We start from the raw sequence: 17,701 nt of genomic DNA, 5'->3' as shown, positions 1-17,701 counted from the left end.
CGACGAGAGAGAGAGAGAGGTTCTGAATACGAGACACCAGAGCGGACCCAGCGGCACGTGAGATCAGTCTTCGCCCGCATGCCGTCAACCGTCTTCTGTGTTTGCTGGTCCGCGATGGCATAACCGGGTTGAATTCGCCTCTTTTGGTATAAACAACCGGCCGATGGGGTGACGACGAGAGAGACGGGCGGATGGGGGCAGGGCAAAAAGCCAGTCATGTGACACTATGTTTTGTATTTTGTATAATTTCATATTTTGTCAGCCGTTTCGTTTTCCTGTGTCAGCACATCCTGTCACAAAATATCACAGACAAGCCACATTGCTTTCTTATCTTGCGACGAGAGGCATGCTTCTCCTCTCAGAATGAGCACCGGGATGCAGACGTTGCCGGTGGTTTTGTGCCCCAATTCTGGCCCAATCGCAAGTCTTGGCGTTATCTCTGGTTGACTTTCCGACCAACAACGAGGCAAGCGGTGTGGTCATGCTACCATTTCCCTCTTCGGCAAGCAAGATCGTTCTCGGTCGTCGTGGTCTTTTGAGTTGCAATGATTTTCTCCTTTGGCCTGGGAGCAGATAGACCATGGTATGGAATCATGAGCGTCTAGACAAACGTCTAGACAAAACATGCAGAGCCCCGATAACAATCCACTCCCCCCAAAATCTGGGGTACATGACCAGGCCCCAGAATGGAACCAAATAAACCAAATAAAGAGGCTCCAGTGCCGTTAAATGTCTTGGCATCCGGGAGCTTCTGTCCCTCTCGTTCCGTTGCCAAGAGAAAGTTTAATTGTTGTTGTGAGGCCAGGACGCTTGGCTTACTCCATTGTATAGGCTTCCTGTGCGTTGTTTTTAACGTTTCCCCTTGGTTTATTTATTCCCGATATTTAATCGCCTCGCATCATGGCCGTGGACAATTTCACGCCCTTCCCGGAAGACCAAGACGATGATGATCCACCGCCGGCGTACAGCAACATTGGGCCTGGGCCCGTGCCATTCCGCGACTGCGTGAACGTGGACGCCGGGCACTCCAGAGCGACAACCCACGGTCACAGTCTGGGTCATAATCAAAACCAGAGTCCCCAGAATCACCAGAATCACCAGAATCGAACAGTCGTCCGTGATACGCAACGACGGCAGTCTTTTGGCATCGGCGGCGCAGGCAATATTCGTATGATTTGTACGTTCTTCTCGCCTCCGTATTTTTTACGGACTATCAAAACTAACAACACAGCAACAGCAAAGGAATCGAGCGTTGCTGTCGTTCCAGCCGCACCACTACTCCTGCAAACGTCGCCAGCGGTGGAACCGACGACATTCCATGAGCCCGGTTCACACACTCAAATAAGAGACCAAAGGCGTGCAAGTGCTTCGGGGGCCAACGATCTGCGTGACAGGCTGGTGGACGGTGTTAAATCGATCTTGTCAAAAATGTCGGACACTCTTTGACTGGCAAGGCAAGAGAATGGGCAACACAAGCTAGACTATGAGTTGACATTGGACGCTGCAATTACCTGACTATTCACTCTGAACCATGCTGCCATCTTCCGCCGCCCTTTTACAAGTCGGGCCAGTCCCAAACCGTCCGCTCTGCATTCCTCCGTGTCACCGCCACCGCGTCTCCCACGGCGATCCGCACAATGTCTTCGTCCTTGTCGTCGCCTTCGCCCTCGCCTCCGCCCTCGCTGCCCTGCGGGTCCAAAAACGCATACCGCCCAAACACGGGCGAGTACTTGTTGCCCCGGTCCACGCGCCGGTCCTTGGCGAGCCGGCCCAGCACCTCGCCGAGCTCGCCGGCCGCCCGCGCGCCCGTCTTGTAGTCCACATTAAGCGATGTGCAGCGAGTGCAGTTGCTAGTAAGGACCAGGCGGACGGGTCCAGATCCGGCGCCCACAGGGCTGCTGGCGCCATCCTCGGCCCCATCCAATTCCGCTGGCGAGCTGGCGCGGGAGGAGCGGGACGAGGAGGCTGTGAGCGAAGGCACCTCCGACACGGAGGAGGCCGTCGGGTCCATCTTGGACAGCGGCCGCACGGTCAACTCGCCCCAGTAGTCCTCGGCCCACTCCGCCTCGCCGTCGCCGTCCACCACAATGTTGGGCCGGAATTTGTACATGGGCACGTCGACGCCTTCGGACATGCGCGCCCGCACATTGCGCAGCGACGACTGGGACGTCACCAGAAACGGCGCGCAGTCCGAGAACGCCAGCCACGGCTCGTCCTGCTCTGGTGGTGCTTTTTTTCGAATGCCGAGGACCGCAAGCAAACTCAGCCATGCGGAGACTAGGAATGATACTAAGGCGGCCCAAGGTGTCGTCGTCGTCGCTGCCTTCGGCTCCCGCTTCTGATTCCGGACCTTCACCCCTGTCTTGAGCGTCTCGCCCAGCACCTTGCGCTGTCCGTCACCAATGTACACCAGCACCACGTCGAACCCGAAACACGCACTGAACCATGCATCGTACGGGTCGCCCATTCGGTACCCCCGCGCGGGACTGCCGTGCAAGTTCACGTCAAGCGACTTGAGGGTACGGATTGGCGGGTTCAGTGGGACGCGCAGCGGTGGATGCTGCACGGGCGACATGATGATGCGGTGCTTTTCCGCGCCCGTGCGGTCGACAGCGGCGCCGTCGAGCTTGGACTCGGGCGGGTGGTAGTGAATGAGGACGGAGTCACCGACGTCCCCGGTGGCTTTGGATTTGGTGCTGGTGCTTTTCTTCTTTTGGCTGTCGCCGGCGGCGGTGGCCTCGCCGGCGGCAAACTCTTGCGAGAACAATGCACACTCCGGAAACGACGAAAGTTGCATCTTGTGCAGCGCCCCAGTCTTGCTCCGCTTAGTCGTCATCAGCATAAATCGCCGGTCATACCGGATCCCCTGCGCGTCGAGCTCTGCCGCCGGCAGCGCAATGCCGCCCAGCGACTTGACGGGGTAGACGTAGATCTGCGCTTGGTTAGATGGACCGTCGCTGATGAACGTACGTGCAAACGACGACTTACTTCTGTGACCTTCATCTTGTGGATGACGGACGATGTAGACGTTGAGTTGTTGCGGTGGAGGCGATGCACAGATTGTAAATATGAGACAAGGTCTGGTTGTTGCGCCTGGTTGATGCCAAACGTCGGATAGGTTCGGTCAATTGAACATGGATGCCAACTGAACAATAGACAAGCGACGTGCAAACGACGATCTTCAAAGTCTGGTGAGCCGGAATCGTTGGTGCAAACAAAAACAGAAGAAAAAATATGAGACCTAATTGTTGCGGCCGGGGAAGAGATGAGGGCAAGACCGAATTATGGTTTGAAGCAAAGGCGGGGTGTTCGACCGTCGGTACCTTTTTGCCAAGCACATTACCAGTGAGGCCATGATAATGGCGGCGAAGCTAGATCGCTATTCGTCAAAATAAGGGCGTCCCGATTGCTTAGACAACGCGGCGGCGGTAATCCGGTGAGATTTTGGAGCCGACTGCCATGGCTGTCGTGGCGGCATCGGAGCAGCAATATGCAAGACTCGTTGACTTTTGTCAAAAGAATATCCAAATCAATATCAAAAGGTATCCAAAAAGAAGTCCACAATGTAGATATATAGTTTTGATTGAACAATCGAGATTAGAATATACTTTGTACATGAGCAGGAGCTATCTCACCTGCGCCAAGAACCCAGTCGAAGCAATCAGTTGCTCCAAAAGCTGCTCTTTGCTCTTCTCCTTTATTTTCTTAATTTTGCCAAAGAAACGAGAGAGGATATACAAGAGAAAATGGAAAGCCCGAAATGCCCAGCATCCCGGTCATCCTTTCCGTGAACAGCAAAAATGCAAGCAGAACAGTGTGTAGCCCTTGAAAGGTGAGTAAACCAAAGTGAAAAAAGACGCAATAAAAGACAAAACTGATGCTGGCCATGAGGCAATGGACAAGAGTATAATATAGACAGATTTGACAAAGGAAACGGTTCGTGAGTTTACGGTGCTGTTGTCGTTGTAAGTGATTTTCGGATGTTTTGTTGCTTTGCTGTTTTGTTGCTCGTGTCCTTTATTGTTGTGCAGAGACAAAGAGCCACATTACAACAGGATAAATGCCACCGTCAAGGCCGCGAGCGTCAGGTACCACTCCTTGCTCATCAGCGACACCTGGTCAAACGTGCGCAAGCCTGCTGCCGTCACAACCATACCCGGCTTATTGCTGACGCCCGCATGGGGCGACGTCGACGAGACGGTCGGGCTGACCGGCTTGGCTGTGACCATCGTGGTGTTTCTGTAGGGCCCGTTGTAGTTGTTGTTCTGCGGGACGACGACGGCCGACGACGTCGTATGCGTCGACATGGCGGCGGCTGTAGAGAGGGGCACAACGGTGATTAGTACTTCTTCCGTAGTAATATCGTCGCAGTAGATTGACGAGGGCTCAACAGGCGGTGCAGATTGTGCGGGAGGTGGCTGTTCGGGAGCATATGTTGATGCAGATGTCGGTGCAGATGCTGATGCCGGTGACAAGGAAGGTGCTGGCACGTCATCGGAGACAAATGAGGAAGAGGGAGATGGAAGAGAAGAGGTGGCGTTGAGGTAAGAGGAAGAAGACTTGGAAAGAGACGAGGACGTTGAGTTGAGGAAATGTGTCGCGGAAGACGAGACACTGCTCGCCATAGAAGAGGTAGGAGAAGAGGGAGAAGTGGACGACAACGAGGGGACGGGTGAGGAGAGAGAACGAGACGAGGACAAGACCGTTGCTGATGAAGACGAAGGAGTAGAGCTGGCGGGTGCAGAGGACCCGGGGACAGCGTTGTTAGTGTGGCCACCGCCGTTGGCCTGGCCGGCACTAATGCCGGAGCCAGAACCTGACGGGGTACTAGTGGTGGAAGGAGTCCTGCTGTTGCCGGGGACGGAGCTACTGGGTTCGATGAAGTTGCTGGATAGCAAGGAGCGTGATGATTCAGAAGATGAGAAGGCAGAGTGATTGGAGACGGAGATGGGGCTCGGCAGAGAGACGGGCGGGACGGACGTGGACACCGAGATCGGACTCGGCAGAGATATGGGCGGAATGGATGAGGACACGGAAATGGGGCTCGGCCGAGACACAGGAGGGATGGAGGATGCAGATGCCTGGGCCGAGTGCAGAGTTACGGAGCTGGAGCTATGGAGTGCGGTGGTGCGGACGATGGTGCTGGTAATCAAGCTGTTGGTGCATTGGCTGCCTGGGTTAGTCTCACCTCCACTGCAGGAAACGGTCTCGATGACCTCAGTCGTGGACGTCACAACGGCATAGGTGTTGCCCGCCTTCGTCGCGCTACTCTTCGTGCAGCTGCAGTCAACCGTCGAGATAAAAACTCGTGTCTCCTCGGTGGTCGACGTCAACTGCGGGATGCCGTGCACAGCAGAGCCCGATGTGGCAGAAGAACCCGTCACAGTGATCGACGTGCCATCGGTCGGCGACGAAACGGTGGAGCTACTTGCAGGCGTCGTGCTGCTGGTATCGGCTGGAATGCTGGCGCTCGCGCCGCTAGACGAGGGGGTGGCAGGAGTCCCAGTCGTGGACGGCGCCGTTGAGCTAGCCGCAGAAGCTGCGCTGCTACCGCTGCCACCGCCTATCTCATAGAGATTGTAAAGGAACTGGAATGTGGAGGTATCTTCGCCGCCACACATCTGCGCCTGGTTGGGTGCAGAGCAAGCAAAGTTGCAAGCCGAGGACTCGTACGTCTTTGAGATGGTGGGCATGGTCTTGGAGCACACACAGAATCTGTAAGGGGTTGTTGGGTTAGGTTGGGCTTTGAGGCAAGAGTAGGAAAGGAGAAGAGAAGGGGGGGAAAAAATCATGAGAAAAGCCGAGAGTAGGAAAGAGAGTGAAGGACTCACTGTTGGGACACGCCGTAGTAAGAGTAGCCACCCTTGGAGCAAGTAGCCTTGCAAGTATCTGGGCTGTTGTCAACGGCAGACACCATAGTCGGGAAGGTTGAGCTGACAGCAACGCAGCCGAGCGAGGTATCAGCCAGGACACCACGAGGAATGGCCAGGAGGGCTGTGGCAGTTGCCACTTTGAGCAGAGAGCGGAAGGACAGAGCCATAGCTGCAGGTTCAAGGTTTCCTGGCGTGTGTCGAAGAGGATGAGTAATAGCGTCGTAGAGACGTACGGCGACCTATCAAGTGAGGAACGCGGGACGTTCAAGATGAGGTGGATGTAACGGCAAGTAAGGATTGTGGAAAGAAAGGAAGTTGCAGTTGAAATGGAGTCGACAAATAATGCGCGTGGTATCAAAAGGAGTGGAAGCGAGAATGAGGATGAAGAAGGAAATCTGGTTTCGGTAGTTGGCGATGGCAGGATGGCGTATTATATTGGAAACCGGATGCCACCCCAGATCGATCATAAGACAAGGAGTGAACAAACAGAATCTCCGAATATGATATGGCCAGCCGAGAAAAGTGAAAAGTACCCAAAGAAAAAAAAAATCAAAAGAAAGAAGGAAGGGGGAGAGGGATGAAGGAGATGAGGGAGAAGCTTGGAATCTATATGCATTACGGCATCTCCTCACAAGACTGAGGATGCAGCGTTCCTGAACAAAATCCATTAAACCTTTGACCTGCCACCCCTTAAACGGCTGCATTTCTGAGCCTCTTGGTCTACTGCCAAGTGTGTCCTGGGTCTCTTGCGTCAGAGTCGATCCATTTCTGTCACGTCAACCTCCTTCTTTTTTGCTTTTTCCGTCCGGCGAAAAGGAAGCTAGATCGTCAGGAACAGGTACGTGTGTGGGGTGAAGCAGAAGGTACGTAACGACGACATGGGCATCACAAGCGCGAGCTCTCGGCCCATCGTGTGATGTCTCTTCTGGGAGAGACAAAGCGAGAAAACAGCATACTTAGGCGAGAGTCGGCTGATGTGAGGCGCAGGAAAGTGGCCTGCTGGCTGCCTTGACGAACAGGACCTTTGGCAGCGACCACTAGTCCATAATGCACTGCAGAACACAGGGGCCACGATGAAGAATGCAAAAAAAGTCTGCCATCACCAGTCTATCGCTGGATAGGATGTACGGAGAGCCGAAAAAGTGTCAAAGACAGCTTCTGGTTGGTCAGACCAGTCGATAACTGGGGGAAGATAGACAAACTCGGGAATGCAGAGGAAGCAAAGACGGACAGAATAGGGCGGGTAAGGGCAAGATGAGCAGCAAAAAAACGGGTGCAGCCACTGAGCTGTTGGTGAAATAGGGAAGATCCGCACATCAGGGACCTGTCGGCACTCCCAACGCTTCTAACAGACCCAAATAACCTCTTCTTTTCCTAGGCGTTCCTGGACTATGCCGTTTTGGTCCGTACCCAGGGGCTGGCTGCGTGCCACGCGCAGAGTGCGTACTGCGTGTACGACGTATCCTGCCTCTTTTTCTCAGGTGGCTTAAGACATTTGCATTCCACAGCGACAACGGTGTGCTGCTTGTCCTCGCAGAGGCTGGATCGGCAAAGATCCGAGCGGCGAGGTCGCCCAAGAACGCAAAGCAGCAAGGGGCTGGAGGGAGGGACAGGGACTGCAAAGGCCTGCCAAGCTGGTCTAGTGGCCGATGGCGCGAGGCTCTGGAATTCGGCCCAACGCATCGTGCACAGCGAGACCGACAATTTGATCTGACCCTGTGTAGCCTGGTTTTCTGTGGTCTACAGTTTCTCCCATTAGCCAATGGGCCAAACACCTGCCAGTTCAGTGTGTGGCACATTCCTGTTGCGCATTTCCAGATTGGGAGGGATGTGACAAGAATGGAACTGAGAATCGATAACCCACGAGGTCGAGTAGATCGATGCCCAGGCCGGCAGTGTTGGGAGCCCGAATCTCGTTCTTTGTAAACCTCGTCCGCCCGTCATATGTCTCTTTGTTCAACGTCCCAATTCCTCGTCAGGTTTCGTATTGAGTGCCGGGCGTTTCTCAGAAGCTGTCTTCATGTCGCCTTACGGAGAGTTGTCAGGCATCCCTTCTCCTCGCTAGGCGGCTTTGGAATGAAGCAGCTAACAGTGATCTGTCAAAAGCATACATAAACGCTCTTTTCTTCTTTCCCTCAGCCAAGTGCCCGCGTATGAACGCCATCAAGGGTCGTCCCGACAATCGTTTTTATTGGCGACTCGATCGGAATTGAGGCGAAAATGCGCAACAAGAACAACGGAAGCAGTATGAAATGGTACGTCGGGTGGAGTGTCAGCGTCAGTGGCCGAGAGGATGAAATGATACTGGATAGAGAAAAAGGGGCACGATGCTCTTGCATCAATTCACCTCTGTGATGGAGGATAAAATTACCCAAAATGGACGTGAAAGTGGCAAGGCGGGACGCAACTGCCATTTGGGGAAAGTAAATGCGGGAAAAGAAAAATACAAAATACAACAGGCGCCAGACCAGTTGTTTTGCGCCCACTTTTTCAGCGGTACCTCCCCCGCAATTGCACCGCTGACTTGACTGAACCCCCTGCTAAAACAAGACAATAACCTGGTCAATCACGCTGCAAAGGTGCTTGCCCCAGCAAGTCTAATACTGTAATACGCCATGGCCACCCAGCGCTCAAGCAGCCCTTTAGCCTTCCGAAGAATCACCTCGAGTTCCTTCCGAATCGGCACTCGTTCGGATAATTCGCCGCTAATCATCTGCCTATCTTCGGACACAAGACCGAGTGCAACTGCCATTGACATCACTTAAAGGGCATCGACCAGCACCTTCCCAAAAGTTTTTAGCAGATCAGAAGGCTTTACATCTCATATCGCTCAACTACATTTCTATCCCCTCCAATTCATGTCACCTATTTCCCACACCCTCCACAATGTCTAGACACATCTGCCGTCGCCTGGGCAGTCAGCTTTTGAGCCTAACTCCCGCCGTGTCGCGCCGCGCATACTCTACCCCTGCCGCGACAACATTCGATTGGCAAGATCCTCTCTCGTCCAAGAGCCTTCTCACAGAAGATGAGAGAGCGATTTCAGAAACAGCAGAGCGTTACTGTCAGGAGCAGCTATTACCTCGCCTGGAAGGTAAGGTTTCTATGAATTGGGTCAAGGGAGGGGCGAAATTCTTCAGCCTGTTATTGTTGCAGAAGAAAACTCCCTTGTTAATTTCCCCCATCTCCCTCACCTCACAATCCTCCCTGAGAAGACCATAGCCTACAGACGGCAGCTGTCATGTCGTGGCTCTTTGTTATGCTACGCAGCCCTTAATTCTTTCTTTGGGTCTTCCATCTCCCTGTTGAAGCTCCCACTTTGCCATCATGTTTTGGTGATTTTTGGCTTATTCTCGTCCATTTACTCGCAATTACAGCACAATTATCTGCACAATTGCAGACGACTGCAGACTACTGTCAGGAACGTACGTTAAGCTAACAATGCATCTCGTCCCTTTGTAGAGGCATATCGCAATGAGAACTACGACAAGTCCCAGCTGGAGGAGATGGGCCAGTTGGGCCTGCTCGGTGCCACCATCAAGGGATATGGCTGTGCTGGCGTCTCGACCGTGGCCGGTGGCCTCATCACCAAGGCTGTTGAGCGCGTCGACTCTGGTTACCGCTCGGGCATGAGCGTGCAGTCCAGCTTGGTCATGGGCGGCATCAATGAGTTTGGTAACGAGGAACAGAAGGAGCGCTTCCTTCCCGGTATGGCTCAAGGCAAGATTCTGGGCGCCTTTGGACTGACCGAGCCCAACCATGGCAGTGATCCTGGCTCTCTCGAGATGGTGGCAGTTGAGCACCCGACCAAGAAGGGCTACTACAACCTGAGCGGGTCCAAAACTTGGATCACCAACAGCCCGATTGCCGATGTATTGTTGGTCTGGGCCAAGGTGGCAGACCCCTCCAAAGGCCTGGCCAAGGACGGCTCCCCTAAGAAGGTAATCCGCGGCTTTTTGGTTGAGCGCAAGGACGCACCGGCTGGCACGCTCGAGACGCCCGCCATCAAGAACAAGCTCGGCCTGCGCGCCAGCATCACAGGCATGATTCATCTCGACAACTGTCCCGTGCCTGCCGAGAACATGCTACCTCACGCCGAGGGTCTGCGCGGCCCATTTGGCTGCCTCAACCAGGCCCGCTACGGCATTGCTATGGGCGTTATGGGCGCGCTCGAGGACTGTATTAGCCGGGCCCGCACGTACGCGCTGGATCGCAAGCAGTTCCGTGGTAACCCGCTTGCACGGTACCAGCTGATCCAGAAGAAGCTGGCGGACGCCGCTACGGATGCCGCGTTTGGTACTCTGGCCGCCATCCAAGTCGGCCGCGTCAAGGATGCCGGTGGTGACGCCGCCTCCGGGCTGCCCGACATGATCAGCATGATCAAGCGCCAAAACTGTGACAGGGCGCTGCACGGCGCGCGCGCGCTGCAAGAGATCTTTGGTGGCAACGCGGTGAGCGATGAGTATGGCATCGGCCGGCATGTGGCTAATCTGTTTGTGGCCCAGACGTACGAGGGGCAGAGCGACATCCATAGCCTAATCATTGGCCGTGCGATCACGGGCGTGCAGGCCTTTGCTTAAGCAGCGCTTCGAAGTCAAAAGGAGGGAAGGGAAAACGACGAACAGTGATCATTGACAATATTTTAGCCAAGGCCTCCGTTCAGTCATTATTTTCAGCATGTTTCCGGCGAACAGACTGTCCGTGTCTTGATTTACTTGTACCAGTTCGAATTTCGACGGAAGCATTGCCATGAGGAAGTTCTTTCTTCGGCAAGCTATGCAGTGCAACTTCTGTACGGAGTACACACCTACCTTATGTACACGTGCCCTGCTTCTGAGTCGCCATTGCTACTAAGGCTCTCCCAAGGCTAATTATGTTCTTTTCTTGTACAAGCTGAATGTAACTGGATACACGGCAATGCGTTGCGTGAATCTTACGTTGAAAATAACGTGCGAAAATTAGCACTGAAAGTTCACAATAAGGAAGCACAGAGAAAGATTAGATCCTCAAACAATTCCAGACAAAGACATCCATCCTGAAGAAATGCACGCGACACGACGGTTCTGGTTGTGGGACCCAGTCTCAAAACAATCTCGATGTAGTCACCTGCACCTGCTACACTGCGAAGGACTAACATACCATTTAACGCTAGTTTCAAAATAAAGAGACTGCCGACAAACAAATCGAACTTTTGTCAGGTTCAGTAATCGAGGCGTGAGTCTTCCTTTGGGTATACATCAACATCAAAACGAATAGTGAGATCTGGGTGTGGAGGAAGCCAATGACCACATGCATGCATTCGTGGTACGCACAAAGCCGAATCTGGTTATCCGGCCAATTCGTATTTGTAACAATGCGACAAGTGACAATAATACGAAGTGGCGGGTTTTTGTAGGTCATTCATCCTGAATGAGCTCTCCAGATCGGTTTGTCAGGACGTGTCAGCTCGAGCACACCAATTTCGCGAAAGTTCAAGCCACATTTGCCCCAATCGTGTGTGCTTGAGATTATGTAATGGCAATGTGGCTGTGCAATTTTTTTTTACCTTTTTGGGCCTCTTCTTGCCGCCAGGCAAGACCGAAGCCTCTAGACGCCCTGGCAACATTTGACATTGGCGGGCTAGCTTGGTGCCTGACAACAGGTGATTGGTCCAGGGGTCATGCAGCGGCTCGCCAGGCGACAATTAGAGGCAGAAACGCAGGGGCGGTGGGAGACTGAATGAGGCACAGGCGCTGGCGAAGAAGGAAGGTGACCCGCACCGGACACAGGGCGGCGGGTCGTTCTTTCCCTCCTTCCCCCTCCATTAACGCCTACAGAGACCGTCATTGTCCAGCCTCGGCGGTCTTTGCCCCCTCTGTAGCGGCCAAGGCCCTCTTTTTCTTCCTAAACCTCTTCCCTAGAAAAAACCATCCCTCTTTTCTTTTCTCTTCTCGCCGCTTCCAAACCAAATCTCTCCCTTCCTCTCTTTCCTTCCAACCACCCTCACAAATCGGTAAGTTTGTTGATCCTCACGCAACCTCGCATCACCATCCACATTTTGCTGTCTGCATACAACGCCTCACTTCCTTTCCCCCCCATTTCTATCTTCTATCTGGTTGTCATTTGCTGTTGGTCCCTCACACCGTTGCCAGCCGCCAACAAGTGTCAACATTCGCCACTCTTCTCCCAGCTTCCATACTGACCTTATATAACGTTCAGAACAGCCCTCTTGTTTGACGATAGCCATATCTTCGTCGCCGTCATACCAACAAACGCGATCATACCACCAACCCTTGAGGTTCATATTGAGCGCGTCAACGCCCATTCACGGACCTGAGAATCGACGACAGGCTGCGACCCACGCTGCCGACCTCTTCCCTTTTCCTTCATCACATCACAACTTCACAATGGCCTTGAAGCGCATTAACAAGGAACTCGCGGACCTCGGCCGGTACGTTCTTCGTCTTTCTTCTCTTTCTCCTTCCCCGGATTCCTTATCCTCTTTATCGTCGCTTCTTTTGGCCCTCGTGCCATCCCCGGTCATACACCTTGCATTCGTCCTTCTCCCCACCCCGGATAGCCCGAAAATAAGGCTTCCAAGGTGGGGCTGAGTCGTGCGCGGGGCTTTTTGTCCATTCACCTGCCCGTTCACCTTCGTCATCATCACCGTTATCACTGCTGTCAACTCTTTTTAGCATTTATTGAGCACAGACTTGATTGGCGATACTTTTGAGACTGGCGCAAACATCATTTCGCCAATCTGTTTCCATCTGGGGCTGGCACAGTGTGTCTCGCGACTCTTTTTTACTCCAATAACAGGAACTAACAATCTTATAGTGATCCGCCCTCGTCTTGCTCGGCTGGTCCGGTTGGCGAAGATCTGGTATGTAGATTTTTCTATCTATATCCTGGCTCCGCTCTTGGCATCCCATCCTGTCCTCTCGCCGAATGCCATTGCCAGCAGACACGTCCTGGCCTTGGATCAGGGATTGGAAGAGGTCGATGGGATGGCAAGAACGATGCCTCAAAGAAAGCATAATGCTAACAAAATTGCAGTTCCACTGGCAAGCAACAATTATGGGCCCTGTAAGTTACTTTGCGAACCTCCGCCAGCTGTTGTTCGTCTGCAGGCGTCGTATCTGTGCGGTCTGGTAAAACTGTTTCCGCCATGTTGCCACGGCAAATTGCCCATGCGTCCGTATGCCTAGCCCACAGTTCGGAGCATAGCTGTCTGGGCCGTGGCATATATGTCGACGGAGGAGTTTGACCTCGCCAACAACAACTATGACGTCCTGCTGACGCCAACCTCTCCCTGGCTGTCGCCAACTTTGAACGTCGTCAGAATGAATCAGCGTACTAACAAGCATGCGACAGGGTGACTCTCCTTACTCCGGCGGTGTCTTCTTCCTCGCTATCCACTTCCCCACAGACTACCCTTTCAAGCCTCCCAAGGTCAACTTCACAACTCGCATCTACCACCCGAACATCAACTCTAACGGCAGCATCTGCTTGGACATTCTGCGTGACCAGTGGAGCCCGGCCTTGACCATCTCAAAAGGTACGCTCATCAAACCAGCTTTTTCACATTGTTTCTATGCTCTAGACAGATAGCTAACGACAATGCAGTTCTGCTGTCCATCTGCTCTATGCTGACGGACCCGAACCCGGATGACCCGCTTGTGCCTGAGATTGCTCACGTGTACAAGACTGACCGGGCGAAGTACGAGGCGACCGCGCGCGAGTGGACCCGTAAATACGCCATCTAGACGCAGAGACCTCTTCCCTACTGTTTCTTAGACGACCCGTCCGACCTACGCCGAGAACGATCTCTGGGTGCATCGGAGTATGCGAGTCACGATCATGCGATAACAAGCAGATGAAAGGCGAAGCGATGCGAGAGCTTTTCTGGCTCTGTTTCCTGTGACAAGAGTTTCTTATATATCATTCCGGGATTGTTGCGCTCGCCGTGATTCGGATTTGGAGACTGCTGTTACTTTCGATACCGGTTTCACGATGGGCGGCAGCAGGAAGAGCAAAGGGTACGAATTACTAGGAGACGGCTGGGGAACAGGTATCTAAGGAGAGACGACGGACAGACGACGATACCATGAATGCACAACGCGACGCTTCCCAATTTACTTCCTTTTCATAAATACTACTACTCAATCATTGCATTGTCACACGCAGTTAGCATTCATTCATACACCTTCACCTCCAAATTTCTTATTCAATGTCTATGTGCGCCGGGTTGCTTGTGGTTCTTTACTATCGTGTGTGGTATTCGATATTGCATTCATACGTTTGAAGGGCAAATATTATACGTTCGGACCCATTTCTCTTATTTCCTTCCCCGTTGCTGCAAATATCGACTTCACGTTGCTTCTTTGTGTTAGACACTGTTTCAAAATAAAGCAATTTAGATAATCTGATATGAGTATTGCTCTGGGAATGAATCATAACATTAATTGGGTTCTATGTATGGCAATGTCAATCCGTAGATTATCAACACTTTCGTTCCATATACACGATTCCCGTGGACATTGTATTTACCGCAGGATACACAATAATTCTACGCATCTCATCCGTGATTAGCACAGCCAGTGCTGTGCCATGCCTTGGCAGACGTCAAGTTTGCCATACTTCACAAAGTACGGCACAAGGAGGACAATACAAGGAGTAACCTCGACATTCATTACCTCTCAAATTCCATTTGAAGTCACAAGCTGTGGCTGATTGTAGCCGTCCAGTAAGCAATTGTCACCAAAGTATTCCGTAGAATTGCTGTCAAAACAAGCATGGGTATTCCCATAAAGCCAGAACACAATAGGGGTACAGGCATGTTTCTGTGGCTTTGCGGCCAAAACAAACATAAAAAAGGAGGCGCACCTCCTTTTCCAGTCTCTTTCAGTTCTATGTTTAGAGATCGACCTCCGGGGTGTGTTCTTGAGAAGATGCCAAGAGCTGAGAGCGAACCTGTGAACTTGGCAAGTTTAAGAGAGATTTAGTAGAATGGAATTTGCAGTCAGTGGTGTTCTTGCCATACGTAAATGCGATATAAGAACATTCGTTTTTCTCTTCATCCTTGCCTTCCTTCTGCCTTTATTTCGATTCGTTAAGCTCACTCGTACGGAGTATACTAAACGTAGATAAAAGGGTACAAAACTAGTTAACTTTGTACAGCTACTCTACGCAGTCGACATCGCTTGCTCTAGATATATAAAATAGGAAAAATAAGACGGCAGAGAAGTGCCGGAGCAATAGAAAGTCAACGGCCAATAAATGGTCCCAGAGTTGGGCAATGAGTCTCGATCCTTTGGTTCTCGCCGGCTAGGTGGTGTCTGTGGAACGAAAATCTCCCTTCATCTGTGCCCTCCAGCATGAAAAGCTGCAGGTATCGTGCAGAACGAGTACCAATGGTCGACACGTATGGTGGCTGTTTGTGACTATTTGAGAAACACGATGAACTTATCGATGCTCGGAGATGTCCTGTCCAGCACTTTTTGGTTGTGCTGTGGCCGACCGGTAATTAACCCCCAGCTTGCGCGGGCCCCACCCTGTCACTGTCCAGCTATTTTGGCAGGGTCTGGCCAGGCCCGCGTCCCTCCAGTGTCCCGCCCCTCCTGTCGCAGAAAGCCCCTGACGAAACGACCTGCGACGCTTCAGGTGGGGCCCATCCACCAATGGGAACGGCCTCCTTCACTTTCGAAGCCAAAAGCAGACGTTTTGACTTGGCCACGACTTACACTCCCCCTTCACGTATTCGCGGTCTTTCACACATCACGGCCTTCAAACAGCTTCACAAGCCGCTTCACATTGTCAAAATGGCGCCATTACCCACCTAATGCGACCGGGTGCGCGCCAATCCTGTAATATGCGCGTCTGTCCCTCTTCTTCGTCTTCTGTAGGTTCTGCGGTTTTCCCAAACGCTGATGATGGCAATGTGTCATCCTCTTCAGTGCCCTGGTCAAAACAATTCTATTACCGTCAGCCATGGCCACGATGCTTTTAAACGGCCTTTGCGTTAGATATAAGTGACGCGTACTGCTCTTACTTCAATTCAACAGCCCGACCAGTATTACGACGTACGTTTGCATTGTACCTGGCCGCTTGGAAGATTTTTATGTGAATGCCGCCAGGCGCTGCTGCTACCCCACTAGATAGCCTTTTCTCCTAACAGACTTCTTACAAGCTTGAAACCTAGAGCTGTACAGTCTGTCTCTCATGACAAGGCCCACGGAAAAGGTATGCTGTTTTGAAAAGACCGGTTTCTCATCTACAATGTCCATTCTTCTCGAAATCGAGGTACCCATGTGCTGAGATGCTGTAACGAAGTTACGAATACTCACTTTACAATCCCTTGCCTACGACCCGCACATGTATCTTACTCCTATCCCATGGAGCCGTCCAAGCTCCAACTTGGCTGTGTCTGTTTCGTCCTCAGCGTCCGTGACAACAGCTAGCAGTATTGTGGCCGCATTGCTCTTTCCCCCTTTTCATGAGTGTGTTTCTTTGGCAGCACTTTCCTGTTCTCGATCCTTTTCTCTAACTTTGCGTTAATTCGTTCCACTCGGTCCCTCCTTCCGTCCCCGGCAAACATTGCCATTTTTACAGGCCTTCAATTCTCTCCTGGCGCCAAAATATATGCAAGAGCCCCTAAAAACTGAACACCACTCGGATGTCATTTGGTAGCGTTCGCTCTTTCTCTGCAGCCGTTGTGCTTCTGCTTCTCACGATACATCCATTTCGCGTACACCCTGTCTAATGCCCCTTTTCTTCGTCACCTTGCCTTCACGACAGGGTTTCCAAGTGAACAAAAATAGCATCCGACTTCTCCTGTTTGGCATATTCCAAAGCTGCTGTCTGACTGTTTGTTTACTCCATGGTCTACAAGCCACCTCTCTTATCACTTTTTCGGTCTTTTCTCCTGCGTTAAATGTCACTTTTCTCATACTTTTTTTTTTTACTTCCGTGCAGCCAATATTCTTCTCGGTTCCCTACGGTGCAACGGTACGCCCCTTTTAGTTTGTCACGGCTCTTCTTTTGGACGTTGCAATCCATTACTCATACCACGGCATCGAACGCCCTGTCGGGGCTTAAGACAGGATATCCACTTCCAAAGCACCACGACCCCAGTCGCAAAACCACAAAATTGCAAAGCCAAAACAACAATACGGAGTATCGAACGACATAGAAACAGCGACGTATTCCTTGTCGTGTGGCCCTAGTCACTCTGAAAACCACGGTCAAGGCTGTGGCCAGGCCCAGGCAAATTCATCTCGCATGTCCCTCACACAGACACCCAATCCCAGTCCCCAATCACAACAGCCGCCGGGTGCAAGCATTGTCTCGAGGTATGATCTACGACATACAACAAAAATCACCTTATGTTTCTGAAGCACCAAACGCTTGGCACTCCTCATAACACTCCCTCGATCTCCCCTATCCACCCATTCTCTCCTTTCCTTCCTGTCTTCTTTCCCTTCCTTTTTCTTCCTTGCCACCTGTTCTTCCCTTCTTGTTTCTTCTCTCCTTTCTTTCTGCACGCATCCACACCGAAGCCAGTCTTTTCTCCTTCCTTCCCCTCTTTCGTTGCTTTCCTTCCCTTTTCTTCCCTTTTTCCATTCTTTCCTTTTGTCATCATCGCCATTTCTGATTTCTGTCTGCGTTGGTCTCTGTCCTCCCTTCATCTTCGAGGGCGAGAGACTGTTGTTCGCCGCATCGTTTGCTGCCTACCGCTGACATCTGACCTTCTCCTCGGCGGCTCCTTCTCTTCCTCGCAGGCTCGAAATTCGTTCATTTTTAATCGATCGATTGTACATTCACTTCCGCAGGCCGATTACGCTCCTTTT

At 52.2% G+C, this 17,701-nt stretch overlaps 8 protein-coding genes across 8 annotated transcripts; 4 read left to right on the top strand and 4 right to left on the bottom strand.

The window, feature by feature from the left end:
* Nucleotides 1–900: 900 nt before the first annotated feature.
* Nucleotides 901–1,446, top strand: SPSK_08035 (uncharacterized protein; the record flags this gene model as incomplete). Its single annotated transcript, XM_016734686.1, has 2 exons — nt 901–1,177; nt 1,232–1,446. The coding sequence occupies 2 exons, from the start codon at nt 901–903 to the stop codon at nt 1,444–1,446; spliced, it is 492 nt and encodes a 163-aa protein (XP_016590658.1).
* A 109-nt stretch (nt 1,447–1,555) lies between these two features.
* SPSK_07494 (mosc domain containing protein) lies at nt 1,556–3,003 on the bottom strand (the record flags this gene model as incomplete). Its single annotated transcript, XM_016734156.1, has 2 exons — nt 1,556–2,932; nt 2,989–3,003. The coding sequence occupies 2 exons, from the start codon at nt 3,001–3,003 to the stop codon at nt 1,556–1,558; spliced, it is 1,392 nt and encodes a 463-aa protein (XP_016590657.1).
* A 1,043-nt stretch (nt 3,004–4,046) lies between these two features.
* Nucleotides 4,047–6,040, bottom strand: SPSK_07216 (uncharacterized protein; the record flags this gene model as incomplete). Its single annotated transcript, XM_016733880.1, has 2 exons — nt 4,047–5,715; nt 5,832–6,040. 2 exons carry the CDS (start codon nt 6,038–6,040, stop codon nt 4,047–4,049), a joined length of 1,878 nt encoding a protein of 625 aa, XP_016590656.1.
* A 159-nt stretch (nt 6,041–6,199) lies between these two features.
* SPSK_10828 (uncharacterized protein) lies at nt 6,200–6,454 on the top strand (the record flags this gene model as incomplete). The annotated part of the gene is made up of 1 exon (XM_016737094.1): nt 6,200–6,454. One exon carries the CDS (start codon nt 6,200–6,202, stop codon nt 6,452–6,454), a length of 255 nt encoding a protein of 84 aa, XP_016590655.1.
* An 808-nt stretch (nt 6,455–7,262) lies between these two features.
* SPSK_08178 (uncharacterized protein) lies at nt 7,263–7,556 on the bottom strand (the record flags this gene model as incomplete). The annotated part of the gene is made up of 1 exon (XM_016734816.1): nt 7,263–7,556. One exon carries the CDS (start codon nt 7,554–7,556, stop codon nt 7,263–7,265), a length of 294 nt encoding a protein of 97 aa, XP_016590654.1.
* A 1,203-nt stretch (nt 7,557–8,759) lies between these two features.
* On the top strand, nt 8,760–10,453 carry SPSK_07375 (glutaryl-CoA dehydrogenase; the record flags this gene model as incomplete). The annotated part of the gene is made up of 2 exons (XM_016734039.1): nt 8,760–8,967; nt 9,336–10,453. 2 exons carry the CDS (start codon nt 8,760–8,762, stop codon nt 10,451–10,453), a joined length of 1,326 nt encoding a protein of 441 aa, XP_016590653.1.
* A 1,806-nt stretch (nt 10,454–12,259) lies between these two features.
* SPSK_07541 (ubiquitin-conjugating enzyme E2 D/E) lies at nt 12,260–13,618 on the top strand (the record flags this gene model as incomplete). The annotated part of the gene is made up of 6 exons (XM_016734201.1): nt 12,260–12,303; nt 12,690–12,735; nt 12,909–12,938; nt 13,061–13,189; nt 13,227–13,410; nt 13,479–13,618. 6 exons carry the CDS (start codon nt 12,260–12,262, stop codon nt 13,616–13,618), a joined length of 573 nt encoding a protein of 190 aa, XP_016590652.1.
* A 3,650-nt stretch (nt 13,619–17,268) lies between these two features.
* On the bottom strand, nt 17,269–17,499 carry SPSK_08212 (uncharacterized protein; the record flags this gene model as incomplete). Its single annotated transcript, XM_016734850.1, has 1 exon — nt 17,269–17,499. One exon carries the CDS (start codon nt 17,497–17,499, stop codon nt 17,269–17,271), a length of 231 nt encoding a protein of 76 aa, XP_016590651.1.
* Nucleotides 17,500–17,701: the final 202 nt, after the last annotated feature.

This window comes from Sporothrix schenckii (assembly GCF_000961545.1).
Source record: "Sporothrix schenckii 1099-18 chromosome Unknown Cont41, whole genome shotgun sequence".
NCBI classification, from domain to species: Eukaryota; Fungi; Ascomycota; class Sordariomycetes; order Ophiostomatales; family Ophiostomataceae; genus Sporothrix; species Sporothrix schenckii.
This window is presented reverse-complemented; position numbering and strand designations above follow the sequence as displayed.